The following is a 13,408-nucleotide window of genomic DNA, read 5'->3' on the forward strand; positions in this document are numbered from 1 at the left end:
AATACGAAGACACATTTGTAGACAACTCGACAGGTGGCATCTAATTTTTACAATGGACAAGTTCCTAAAAGGTTTCAATGGTTTTTTAATAATTATTTGAGCCCGATACTATTACGATAGTATCGATTGTTTTTTTTCAAAACATTCAAAACCTTCGATGGCTCAACTATCAATTGTTTGACAGCTCTAGTGTGACCTGGATTTATCCTGACCCTCAGAAATATACTGACAATTCAATACACGCTAGGGATGATATATTTTGGTATATGTTATCGAAACGGAGCAATTTAAATGAACCGCGAAAGATGCCCATTTTTGAAATTCATTAATTTATTTATTAAGAACACCAAAAACATTTATTGCAACAAATTCAAAATTTTATTAGCCGTCTTCTTGTAAACTAAAACTAAGCATGAGATCCATTTCTATACGCAAATCGTGTAAGCTCCTCACTATCCGGCTAGACTCCTCATGTCCATTGAGTGTTGAAGTTGTCGCCTGTCGAGAGACCAAACGAAGATAATGCTTTAGCCAAGGGAAAATTAACCCAATATAATTAAACCGAAACCGGGCTCGGTTCGACAGAGCTTTGGTTGCTGGTTGTTATTCATTGTTGGGGTAAATGAACAGGAAAGGCGGATGGGGGAAAATAAAATTACCAAAAGCAAAAGAATATTGTTTTTTCCTATATATGTATCAAACGAAGAACAGAGAAGAAGCTGCAGGCAGATGAAGAAGAAAGGGAAATCAAAACCAAATCAAAAAGCAATCCATTTTGTAAATGTGAATTATTTGCAAATTTTTAATAAAGTTTTTTTCTCTTACGCATCGTTTTGTTTGTTTTGTTTTGTTTTTTTGTTGGTTTTTCTGTTTGTTGTTTGTTTAATATTTTGTTTTAAATTAAAATTTAACTTTACATGGTATTTTTGGTATAAATCTTTCAATAATTAAATATATAAAAAATTTTCCACTTACGAATAAAACTAAAAATAATCTCGTTTACGCCTAGCCATAAAAACTGATGTCAACATACACAGTGAGAAAAAAAACGTAACTAAATTTGCAATTATACATCGTACATGTTTTTCCATTTCAGTTTTCAAATATTATGCAAAATCAGAAACAAGGACAAATAAAATAGTATTTCGAAATTAAGTATCTTTATAGTGTGTATGTGTGTGTGTGTGAGAGGGTGTTGGGTGTGTGTGTGTATGTGTGAGCTTAAAGATACAAATTTTATAATTTATGTAGGTGTAATTAAATACAATAATAAATTATGGTTAAAGAAGGGCTGGTGGCATTAACTTAGTTGAAATGTACACAAAACTTAACGTTAGTTAAAAACGAGAGATATTTACAGGATTTATTACAACGTTCTCGGCTACGTCAAGCTTTGATCTCTTTCTTTAATGTCTATGATACAACAACAAAAGCGCAACAGTGTCAGTGACAGTCGGTTCAGGGTCAAAATCGGTTATACTTTTCGCTTTCCGCTTCTCTTTGCAATAAAATAATTTTATTAATTATGTCAGATTCTATTTTAATTTTAGTTTCAGCTTTTCATATTCAAAATATTCCCAAACAGAACCTATAGCAAAAGTCAGTCTGGATCTGTATCTTTTGACTGTGGAAAAGGAGGGACACTCAGGGGTCGAGGAGGCTCCCAAGTACGAGTATTTTGAATGGTTTACAATTTTTTGTAGTTGCAAATTGTGTGAATGGTAATGGCATTCGGATTTCGGGCTTAATCTGACAGCGCAACAAATTATCTAATTTTTCGTTATAATAAAAAAATTACAATTGTCGATGTTCTTGGATTGCGGGATTGGTTTTCGTTTTTCGTATTTTTTTTTTCGTTTATAAAAATCATAAAAATAATAAAACAAAACTCTATGCATTAATAGTCGTTATTTAAGGTATGTATTGTATTTGGCCGTAGATTGCAACAAAATATCTGTGAAGAGATTAAATTATAAATAAAAATTAAAAATTAATCTTCCATCTTTGCTTTCCGTTTCGTTTTACGTTTAACTATTAGCTGGCTAAAACCATTTCCAAAAAAAGAAAAAAATAAATACAAAAGGGGGGCAGCTACAAGCATCAAATGCGCTCTCGAAAGAAAGAATTCCATGCAGAGGGAGAGCTATGTTGAGAGAGAAAGCATCCGATTCGGAATATATCGTATGTACTTGGAAATAGGCTCAAGTTCTCTCTGGTGCGATGGAACTTTTTGAAGGAGACGAGCACAAACTAAGGAATAATAGTGAACAGAGTTACCCAATCGGAAATGCATAGATTAGTCAATAGAAAAATTACAAATCAATAAAAAAAAACAATCACCAAATAAAAGTTAAACAAGGAGCAGAATGAAGTTGTTTGGTTTTTGTTTGAATCGGTGTTTCGGTTTGTCAAAATCTACAGCCAAAGGGTTAATATGATGTCTAATAACGAGTACATAAGAACTAAAATTAATCGCAAATCATTATTAATTATTTGTTGTATTGTTTGTTATTCATGTGGGTTACATCGCTGAATAGAGAGTTTTCATTCATTTGTGGATCTTTTGCCAACTACAAAAAACTTTTGATCGAAAACAAAACAAAATTCAGTTCCCGTTTTCCGTATCGATTCTTTTTGTTTGTTTCAGTACATTGATTTTTGTGGGTGAGTGTGTTGCCATTTGTTGAAAATGTTCTTCTATGTATAGGTATGGGTATATGTTTTGTTGTGTTATGTGTTTGTGTATCTAACTTAAGAGAGCCTCTGTTTATTCATTGTTATTCATCCTTGATATTCATATTGTTTTTATGCGTGTGTTTGTGTGAGTATTGAACAAGATTCGATAAGTTTCTGTGTTTCGCGTTGGGGATATCCTCGTATTGTATTGTCCGTCGATCTGTTCGCTTGTCCGTCCTTCCGTCCGTCTGTCAGAGTGTTGCTTCATAATTTTGTTTTGTTTTTGCTGTTTTTAACATTTAATCGATTGTGTGTGTGTTGGTGTGTGTGTGTGTGATGAGTGTGAGTTTGAAATTAAATTAAATTTCTATTTAAAAAACTATTTAAAATAAACCTTCTATAGCACCCTTTGTTTTTATTCGTATTTATTTGATTTTCATCTCGTTTTTTTTTTTGTTTGTTTTGTTTTGTTTTCATTGTTTTATGTTACAAAATAATAAAGATTATATGAACAACATTGTTAGTTATTTATTGTTTCGTTTTTAAGACTTTACTTTGTTGCTTTTTGGAATGTGTTCTCTAATAAAACTTTTAGTTTGACTGATAGCAGGGGTGGTTGGTAGCATGGGGAGTTGTGGGTGTGGGTATGGGTTTGGAGTGTGGTTTCGGAGATAGTGGTTCTATGATTTGGATCCGATTTCGCATACTATATTTGTACTTTCTGTGTAAGTGTTTGCTTGAGTGTCGCTCTATCAACTATATTTGGTTTATTTCACTTTCTGTTTGTCTTGAATTGTTTTCTCTTGAAAGGATAATGGATGAAGGATAATGGTGAAATGTACTGTCCTGTGTGGTAATTTCGTTGGTTTCGCTTCTATACAATTGAAGATTATGTTTAGTTAATAATTATTTTGGTATGGGCACTGAGTTCGGTTCGGTTTAGTTTAATTTGATTTGATTTTTCATTTGATTTAAGTTGTGCTTTTTTATTTATTTTTGTTTTGTTTGTATTTAGTTAATGTTTCGATTTGTCGCATTTGACTCGATCTAAAACAATCGATGCTATAGAAGTGCCTATTTTAGCAGTAATAACCTCCATGATAATTGTCGCAAAATTCGGGATTACTATTGCTGTACCTACTGTCGGGCCTACTGTTCTCGCAACGTTCGCCGAAGTATCCGTTCGGGCAACTGAAAGACACGCAAAAAAGAAAGTTGAGAGATCAATATTAGTATAAATTGTATTTCACATTCGCTTTTCACACTTTTCAGTGTGCATATATGTATGTACATTGTGCGGGGTGGGGAAAAGGGAAATGGGAAAAGGAAAAATGGGAAAAACCAAGGGAAAATGGCCATGAACTGCGTTGCAACATTCGGCAGACCACTCAAATGTAAACAAAAGAACAAACAAATTAAGTGTATAAAATGATTTTTAGCAAAAAAAAAATATAATAAAAATAAAATGGGAAAGAGCACTCTGGCATTTTATGGCATGGAAATGGAAATTGATTTTCCACACTCGTACTCCACCAAAAAAAAAATATATATACATACATATATATTTTATTCCAAGTGAAATGCGCTTTTTTGGGATGCCACTGGAATGGATGAGATTCAATCGAATTGAATCGAATCGAGTGAGTCGGTTTGGTTGTACACACACACACACACACTCGGATAAAACGAGGCGCTGAAAGACATTATTCACATTGCACTCATACTCTTATACAGACACTCATCCACACTCGCACTCACAATCATACGGTTTGCATTTTGGGTCTTGTCTGGAAATCTCCCTCCCAGCATCGGCGGCAGCATCAGCGACTGATCCTCAACAAATTTGTTGCCTTTTAATTGCTCTCCCGTCTCGTCTCTTGTAATGCGATGCCAAAATATTACAAGATATATATATAGAGAACAGGGAGTATGGGTGGGGAGTCTGCGAAAGGATGGGGTAGAGGAGAGCTGCCTTTATCAGCTGACACATGAGCGAGGGTTTATCAGGTCCCAAACAAAAAAAAACCACTTGAGTTAGGGATCACACACAGACAGACGAGTCTCAGGATAGTACATACATGCATAGATAGCACTATGTAAGCAGATAGGAGACCGAACCAGCCCCAAGCGTAGCTGCTGCCGGAGACAACTATACTCGAATATACTCACTTGCAGTAGAACTCGTTCACATCCGGGATCAGCATGCAGGTGCCGCCGTGGAAGCAGAAGTCAATAAAGTGACAGGGGGTGCCCGAGCTGCGAGTCTGGTCCGGCCGAGAGGCAACTGAAACGATTCGAAACAGAATTAATATTATTAATAAAATGATTTACACGGAATGTATGCTGTGTATGCTGATGTCTTGCTGGGGGTGTGTTTTGTGTGTTGTGTGTTGGTCGCCTTCAAATGTGCCCATAAATTAGAAACGAATTGGAGCATTCCGAATTAGTAGAACAACCAACCAAAGTGTCGCAACATCCACATGGACACACACTACCACCCACCCACACACACGAGGCAAAACACAGCAACAGCAACAGCACCACTCAAACACTCACCTGGATAGGCATTGATCATGATGCGGCGCTTGATGATCGCCTTGCTGACTTTGTTCTTGGCACGGCACTCGTACTTGCCCGCATCGGAGGAACTATTGAAGGAGCGCACAATCAGCTCGGAGCGTCTTCTATAAGATGGTTAAATATTTAAAATTTAGCAATGAAAGTGCATCAGAACGCATTTGACGGATTCGACAGAAATATGCTTACTTGTGATGCTTGAATTGGTAAACGTTGCGCTTTCGATTGATGGACTTGTCATCCTTGAACCAGGTGACCTTCGGCGGGGGCTGGCCGGACACCTTGCAAACAATACGCAGCTCCCGGCCATTTTCGATGGTCGTGTTGCTCGGCACCGAGGTGATCGACGTGATCGATGCGTTCTGTGCTGTAAGGAACACCAAACAAAACATTAGGCTATGCATTTCCATTGCTCATTTATTTGAGTGTTCTCAGTTAATTTAATTTCATTCGTTAGCGAAATACTCGTATCTTTGGGTACATCTTGGGTGTGGAATTTTCCTTTTCACCTTTGTTTATGGGCTGTACGAATATACTGCTAACATACATATATGTATGTGTTGTATATTCCCAGACTGCCCATAAACAAAATAGCAAACTAGAAATTATTGAGATTCTTTAAGAATTTCCTCTTTATTTTTTTATGATCGTCGCGTATGTTGTTTCTTAGGTTGCTTGGAGATCGTTAAACAAAAATTTAATTTGTCTGGGACTTTCAGACAGGAAAGACTCATGGACTGGAAAATTGTTCAAGTTGTGAGAATGGTGCGAAAAGAGGAAGCCTCAATATGATTCAAAGAAATGCGATGGGGGATGTTGGATATATACAATACTTAATAACATATCCCCGATTATTTCTAATTTATTGTTGGCAATTTATGGCTATCGAAAATTTTGGAATATATTTTAGCCCTCTCTATCGCCCTCGGACCTTAGTCAACTGAATCAGCTCTGACCATTTAGCACTTTCCATCACGTGCCCCATGGCTATGCAGTCTTTATCAATAGAACTAGCCCCACATTCCGCTGATATATGAGTTAGCCAAGAGCTGCACACTGACTCATGCCTTCGAATTGGCAATGAAACTTGCCTCTGCCTCTGTCTTTGTCTCTAGTGGCTATCTGCCACTCCCCCGCGCTGTCAAGTGCCTAAATTAGCCGCCATATCACGTGTCCCATGAGCCGGGGAGGGTGCCGTGCCGGGCCATGCCGGACAGATGAGGGGCGTAGTGAGTGTCCAAGTACTCGTCACATGCTAATCGAGATCTGCGTGCGCTGTCCCAGTGATTCAGTGATTCATCCCCTGATGATCATGATCATTCATCGATTGGTCGATCTATTTCGGTGGGTTCTGTTATGTTCTTCTCTGAGGTGGGTGGAACTGGCACTGCTCTCAGCGGTCTGCGGGTCTGAGGTCTGTGGTGGGTGTGTGCCAGGGAAATGCATTTCTACTGTGTGTATGTGTGTGTTTCATTATGTAATACATACAAGTGTATGCCGGTGTATCTATCAGATACACAGATACACAACGTTCCAAGCAGTCTGCTAAAATTTGCGCAGATTTAATTTATGCGACGAGGATCGCGTGGCCAGACAGAGGTCTGGGATCTTTAGATGTACATACATATATGATGGACATATAGATGAATGTCTATATATGTATGTAGATGTAGGTGTATTTATTCTATCCAAATGCTCGAGTATATATTCAAAGATAAATTATTGTTTATAATTTATGTTGGGGCCCAGCGTCGGGCCATAAAGCAGCATTTTAATTGTGCGCGCCACTTTCTCACGCTCCCAAATTGTCTGTTGTCCCTCTGTCCCCCTGTCACTCTGTCCCGCGTGTATCTGTGTGTGTATGTGTGTTTGTGTGTGTGTGGCAGAGACTTGAAACGTCGACTCACAAGGCGATTAAGAATTGAAGGCAGCACCACACAGAGCACACGCAAAACAAGTTGACAATTGTCATGACCCCCACCCCAACTCCCTTTCCTCACCCTGCGGCTCGCGCTTTGATTTGCCTCGAAATCCCCGCCAGAATAATAAGATGAACATTTTATTTGCCTTCTCCGTGTGTTCGGACAAAAATTGGCATATCATATTGGCCCTCTCCAACCAACACCAGACTCCCCCAACCACCTCCATCTCCATCTCCAGCCCTCTTATTATGACTTAATTATGCGATGAAAAAATATTGTATTGTATATACGAGCGTCTCCCCAGGCCATTGGTCTTTTGGGTATTTGGAATTGGCATTGCCATTTGAATTTGTTGAAGCATGGGCAACATCCCGATGGATAAACTTGGGGACTTTGCTTTGGTATTCAAGTTGTTAGTCCACAGATGAACAGGACTTTTAAGGAAAATAGATTATAAGATGCTTTGGTTTTCGGACGAATAAAAGACGAATCCAAAAGTGAGCAAATTTACTTAGTTTTGCCCTGAAATTCGATACACTCCAGCACAGCAGGGCTCATTGGCCTCTCCGCCAATGGTATTTTCTTATGGCACGAGTGCGTCAACAACAACTTTGGCCAGTGCCTACGTCAAAGCCGGCTGCTGCTGTCGCGCCGCGCTTCCGGAAAAGTCTGGCACAACAGCAGCAACTACGAGAGGAAGCAGCACTGCCAAAAGCAAACGTAGGAAAACTGTCGTCAGTTGCCGTTGCCTGCTCCCCAAATTTAGCACACAGCCAGAGGAGGATAGGAGACACTGGGGGTACACAGAGACAGATACAGAGACGGAGACAGGCAGCGACAAGACGCATTAAAATAACTTTTTCATATTTCAAATAATATTTCTTCTATATATATATATTTTTTTTTTTTTTTTTTGCATTTCATTTCATTTGTGCCCCGCGACGCGCTTTTCCTCTCGAGCGTGACGCGGCCGCCAATGATTCATGCAAATCCATCAACGAGTCTCCGAGGAAAATGGTGAAAAGCGGGGTAGTGGAAGAGCAGAAGAGGAGGAGGGGCTCGGAGACATCACGGAGACAGGCAGCAGCAGCAGCAGCAGCAGCAGCAGCATGTGGTTATCGCATTGCGATTGCAATGTGGGGTCAGGGATTGGGGAATCGTGGAAACGAGGGGGATCGGGTTATTAAATCCGTTTGCATTGAATTAATCAGCAAAAATTGCATGCGACACGCCGACTGGCGCCATCTGTCAGGCCAAATTGCCTGCGAACTCATCGCCGCCATTCATATTCATAGTCATATTCATACTCAAACCACTCACCCCGTTCCATTCATTTACATAGTCATTATGGCGCTTCGATCATTGTTCGCTCGTTGGCTTTTGGGTTTATCCCCGAATGCACTTTTGCTTATTATCTTTTCTCGGAAAATATATAATTCTCCCAATATTCGGATGCCCGAGTGGTGGAATAAGAGACAATTTATTTTGGCAGCTTCGCTGGTGACCCACATTCGGCTCAGAAGATGCCGCTGCCACTGCCACTGCTGCTGCCTCGGGTGCCTCTGCTGCTGTCAGCGGAAGTTTTTCCAAAAGAATAAAATTCATATAAATTTTCCCTCACTCAGTTTTCCCCGCTCGCTCCCGCTCATTTCCACTCTTTGGTTATTTATGATTTCGAATGCGTTTGAATGTTATTTATTTGATTATTTTTGATTCATTTTCATTGGCCCGCGACATTGTGTCATTGCTGGATTCTCTCGAATAAAGTCCAGTGCAGTGATTTATCGGCTCATAAACAAATACGAGTACCACTCCACTCGTACACTCAAGCCCCGTACTTGATATATGTATATCACACACACACTATCTTATTTGTCTGGTTATAATCGTACTCGTAATTGTAGCACGCGTCCCCCCTTTGCAGAGCTGGTGGGCTGGGGTGGGCTGTTTTGGGGCGGAGGAACACTTCAATTAATTTCAGTTGACGCTCTGATAATATAATATTTGCATGATTACACCTCTAGAGAGATAAGCGCCCCGTCTACGTATACTCCACCTGTAAGTAGGTGGAGGGAGTGCCAATACTGGGAATGGAAGCATTGGCCTAGGCCCTAGGCAATGGCAAACAATTGCATTGCTCATCGCCGCCGATTGTCGCCATAAAAACTGCAATGCAATGGCCTTTTCAGACAGATAACCAAAGCGAAAGTTGACAACAGGTTGTTTACGGGTATTCACATTCTATGGCAGTGGATCATGTGGAGAGCCATGATCTTGTCCAAAAGAGCTCCATTTAAGTGCTCTGTTTAGTTACAATTATCTAAGCTTTAAATGCTATATACATATATTCACACCAATTTGAAGAGAGAACATTTCCTGTTGAAGAATATTCCGCATACCTTTAGCAACGATAGGTAGATACTTTCTTTTTAAAAGCCTTTTGATGGCATTTCAAAAGGTAATATGATACACCAGAAGCTAAAGAGAATTATGAAAAGAAAAGAAGATATCTAAAAGCCAGACAGAATAGCAATCCCCGAGTAAGATATCACCTCTTTTCCCGATTCCCCGCCATATCTTTAGATTCGTTTTCAATCAAGCGGCAGCAAACAGTCAAATGATGTTGTTCCAATCCATAAACACACATCCATAGACACAGCCGGAAAGTCGGGTAGGGGAAAACACACATTTTCGCGAGTTCCAAGTTCTGGCGACTAGGCAGATGGAGAGATGGATGGATGGCTGGATGGGTGGATGGATGGCTGGCACGTGTGGCCAAAATGCTGGCAGAACTAATAAAACTAGAAAATAGCAAAAACGACAAGAACAAAAAGAACAACAACACTGGCAATGTTGTCGCCATTTGGCTTCCGTCGATTTTGTCCATGTTTGCTTGCGATTCTCCGCTTCTCGTTGTGGTTTTTTTTTTGTGCCTCTTGTCGTCTTGTTTATTTGCACATTGCGTATACGCAATGTGATTTCCTTTGAAGCGGTGCCTTTCCACGTTCCACGTTCCACGTTCAACGTTTTTTGTCGCTGGCGCTGACAACTCAAGCAAATAGAGAGACAGCAACAACAATCATTTTCGTGGGCCATGTAAATGGGGGGAGGCGGAGGTTGGAAAATCCCAAGCAAAACATCACAGAACGCAGGCAGAATCTGAATCTGAATCTGCCGAGATCCAGTATCCATTCAGTATCCACTCTGAGGCTTATTTTAATGAAGAACCGCATGTGTACGGGTAATCTATAGCGAGATAAGCGATAAGCGAAGCATTATGCCACAGATAGACCTCTTTAGCACCCTAGAGCACAGCCAGCCCTAGCCCCCCATTACCTGATCTGAACTTCCCCTTTGATATGTATTTTTACCCACTGTGGCTTCTGTCGGTTCGTCCGTCTGTCTGTCTGTCTGTCTGTCTGTAGCGTTTAATTAAGTCAAGTGAGCGAAGATCGCTGGCCTGGCCCCCAATGCAACATCAGTAGCAGCAGCAGCAGCAGCATCAATTGGATCTCTGCCTCTAAATGCCAACAAATTTTGCCTCAGGCCGCCTCAGTCTTAGCATCAGTTCGGATCGGTTCTGGTTCTGTTCCCTTCCCTGTTCTGTCTACCTCTTTTATAGCGCTCGCATTTGTTTTGTTTATTTGGTTTGCTTTGCTTTCTTTGTTTGCCGCTGCTCTATTTTTCTTTTCTTTCGGATAGTCGCGGTGGTTCATCCGCTAGCTGGCGAATCTGTGCGCCCAGCTGTTCCGCCAAACAAGATCTCCAACCCAACCCATTCTATCCCAAAACCAACATAATGAACATAAACAGCACGCTCTGTATGTGCAGATATCTGTATCTCCCCTGTACGAGTATCTTTTTTCGCTCTCTGTTATCAGTCGTGAATAATTTCTCACGTTCCTCTGACTAATGCCGCCTTTGCAGGTGGCTTATCAATCTTCCAGCTGTTAGAGCCATTGCTGCTAATGCTGGTAGTGCTACTGCCAATGCTACTATTCCTGATACTGCTGCTGCTGCTGCTGTTTGTGATAACACAAAGCTCTGGCCCAGCGAAATGATAGATGGCCACGGGCCAAGGAGAGCTTAAACTTTACTGCGGGGGGTGTGATAAAAGTCAACGACATTTAATTTATAGGGGAAGCCACTTTCTTTGCTTACCATGCTATGTACAAACACGTACTATATGTACTATGTATGCATGATGATTTGTATAATATTTTTCTATGGAAAAATGACTTCTATAAATGATGCCAAAATTAGAATGATTCTTGCAACAAACGTCTCACTGCTCAAGGAATATAACCTATACAAATATATGTATACCTCTAATAATATCTACAAATAAACAAAAATTACAATCATTTGATTACATGATCAACAATTACTTGCATTACATTGGTTTTCTGCTCTTATCTAACATTTTTGCTCTTACTTCTACTCCACTCGAGTGACACACACAACGCAGATACTCAGATACTCATAATCTATCAATCGGAACAGCCTTAACCTCTTCCGAAACTTAACCCCCCATTCCTCCATACAAAAATGTCTCTTTAATCTCAATCTTATCTCTGGAGGCACTTCCAGCGCAGTGCATCACCCCCTGCTGTGACATCATCATCGTCCAATTGATTTACAATCTTGTGCCGTTTTGTGATAAATTCTTTGTCATCTTCAAAAACAACGTCACAAACTTTCCATGGGATAGGATGCACGTGACGATGATGAGGATGAGGCTAATGCTGATGCTGATGCTGAGACTGAGACTGAGGATGGGTATGCGACAGCAGAGTGGGTGACAGATGACGTAGCCATAGAGAGCTGTTGATATTACTGTTGTAGTTACTGTTGGTGGTGCCACTGCTAATGGGCTACTGCTTTTCCTACTGCTTGTTATTATTGTACTACTCGTACGTGAGATTGTTTGGGACCACCTCTTGGCATGTTTTTCACGAAACTGTCAAAATGTTATGCAAATATTTGTTGGGGGAATTTTTATGTGAATTTGTACATATTTTATAGCCATTTAGCGCTCTCACCAAATACCTCTCTCTCTCTCTCTCTCTCTCTGCATCTTTCATCTCAATTTTGTGTTACTTTGTTGTTCTCCGTTTGTTGGGGGCGTGTGAATCCAAACAATGCGGCACTGATAAAGCTGATAAGCCATGAAGTATGGGAGCGAAGAGATCGGTAGAGCGGCATTTGGGGAAAATAGAATCTGCTGGTGTTTGTCTTGCTTGAGGTTTCATAGGCATAGATCTCAGGGCTGGAGGATCATTTCGATTGCTGCTTGTTTGGTGGGGGTGGGGGGCAGTGAATTATTTATCAATTTTAATATCTGATTATTTTGCGACTTGAAGTCATAAATATTTAGCATATAATATTCAAATTTAATGTGAATAGTGCAATCATCAAAAGAAAGGCTGTCCGTCCCTGGACTCAGATAAAACGTCACAAATATGGCGAGAGAAGAGAGGGAAAGAGAGAGAGAGAGAGAGATGCAGATAAAGGCCGCCTTGGGTTTTTCTTTCTTTTGCCCCTTGGCGACAGCGTGTGAAATGCATTCAAGTGGGCGGCCACGTCTAGATTTCCCTCAAGGCCAAGATAGGCCCCGCTCTCACAACCTATCTCACTCACTCACTCACTCTATAGGTTCTCTCTTTCCCTCCCTCTGTGTGTTATCTGTTATCGCTGTCTGGCTTATATTCTCTCTGTTCTTATTATTTTTACGACTTTTGTTTGATTAATGCAAATCGAAAATTGCAACCGGCTAAAAGTTCGCTTCAAAATTGTTTTTCCCTGGCTGCTGCTGCTCATCAGGAGGCTCCCTTGGAGTTGGATCTGGGGATGGGGATGGCGCACAAAGCGCCTGATTGCTGATAGCCATCAGAGCAGGCCAGACCCAAGAGCCAGAGCCAGAGCCAGACCCGGCCAAGACAGAACCGCAGAAGCGGAGAGACATGGCCGACAACAACGAAGACATCGACGACGACGTCTGCTGCTGCTGCTTCTGCTGCTTCTGCTGCAATTGTTTGGCAATGACAAAGCGCACCTCCCAGCCAGGCACAGACACCAGACATCCCAGACAGCCATCCAGGGAGTCAGGGATCAGAGCAGCAGCGGTGGCGGTGGCGGCGGTGCGAAAGGCAAACAAACCATAATTAAGTTGCACTCGTAGCTGGGGCACAGATGGAGCTGCAGCTGCAGATGGGGCTGGAGATGGAGTTCGG

At 40.9% G+C, this 13,408-nt stretch overlaps 1 protein-coding gene across 4 annotated transcripts in view; it reads right to left on the reverse strand.

The window, feature by feature from the left end:
• Positions 1–926: 926 nt before the first annotated feature.
• LOC111064821 (protein vein) overlaps positions 927–13,408 on the reverse strand; it is a 34,558-nt gene continuing 22,076 nt past the window's right edge. For 2 of the 4 annotated variants that reach the window (XM_022352612.2, XM_022352611.2), the window contains 5 exons: positions 5,443–5,620; positions 5,233–5,360; positions 4,846–4,960; positions 3,770–3,867; positions 927–1,954 (listed from right to left, as the gene is read on the reverse strand). In XM_022352612.2, the coding sequence (XP_022208304.2) occupies positions 1,908–1,954; positions 3,770–3,867; positions 4,846–4,960; positions 5,233–5,360; positions 5,443–5,620 (566 nt within the window). In that variant the 3' untranslated portion in view covers positions 927–1,907. Of the gene's footprint in view, positions 1,955–3,769; positions 3,868–4,845; positions 4,961–5,232; positions 5,361–5,442; positions 5,621–13,408 lie in introns of those variants that run through there. The other 2 variants (XM_022352615.2, XM_022352617.2) reach the window with 2 other exon arrangements.

This window comes from Drosophila obscura, unplaced genomic scaffold (assembly GCF_018151105.1).
Source record: "Drosophila obscura isolate BZ-5 IFL unplaced genomic scaffold, ASM1815110v1 contig_208, whole genome shotgun sequence".
Lineage (NCBI taxonomy): Eukaryota > Metazoa > Arthropoda > Insecta > Diptera > Drosophilidae > Drosophila > Drosophila obscura.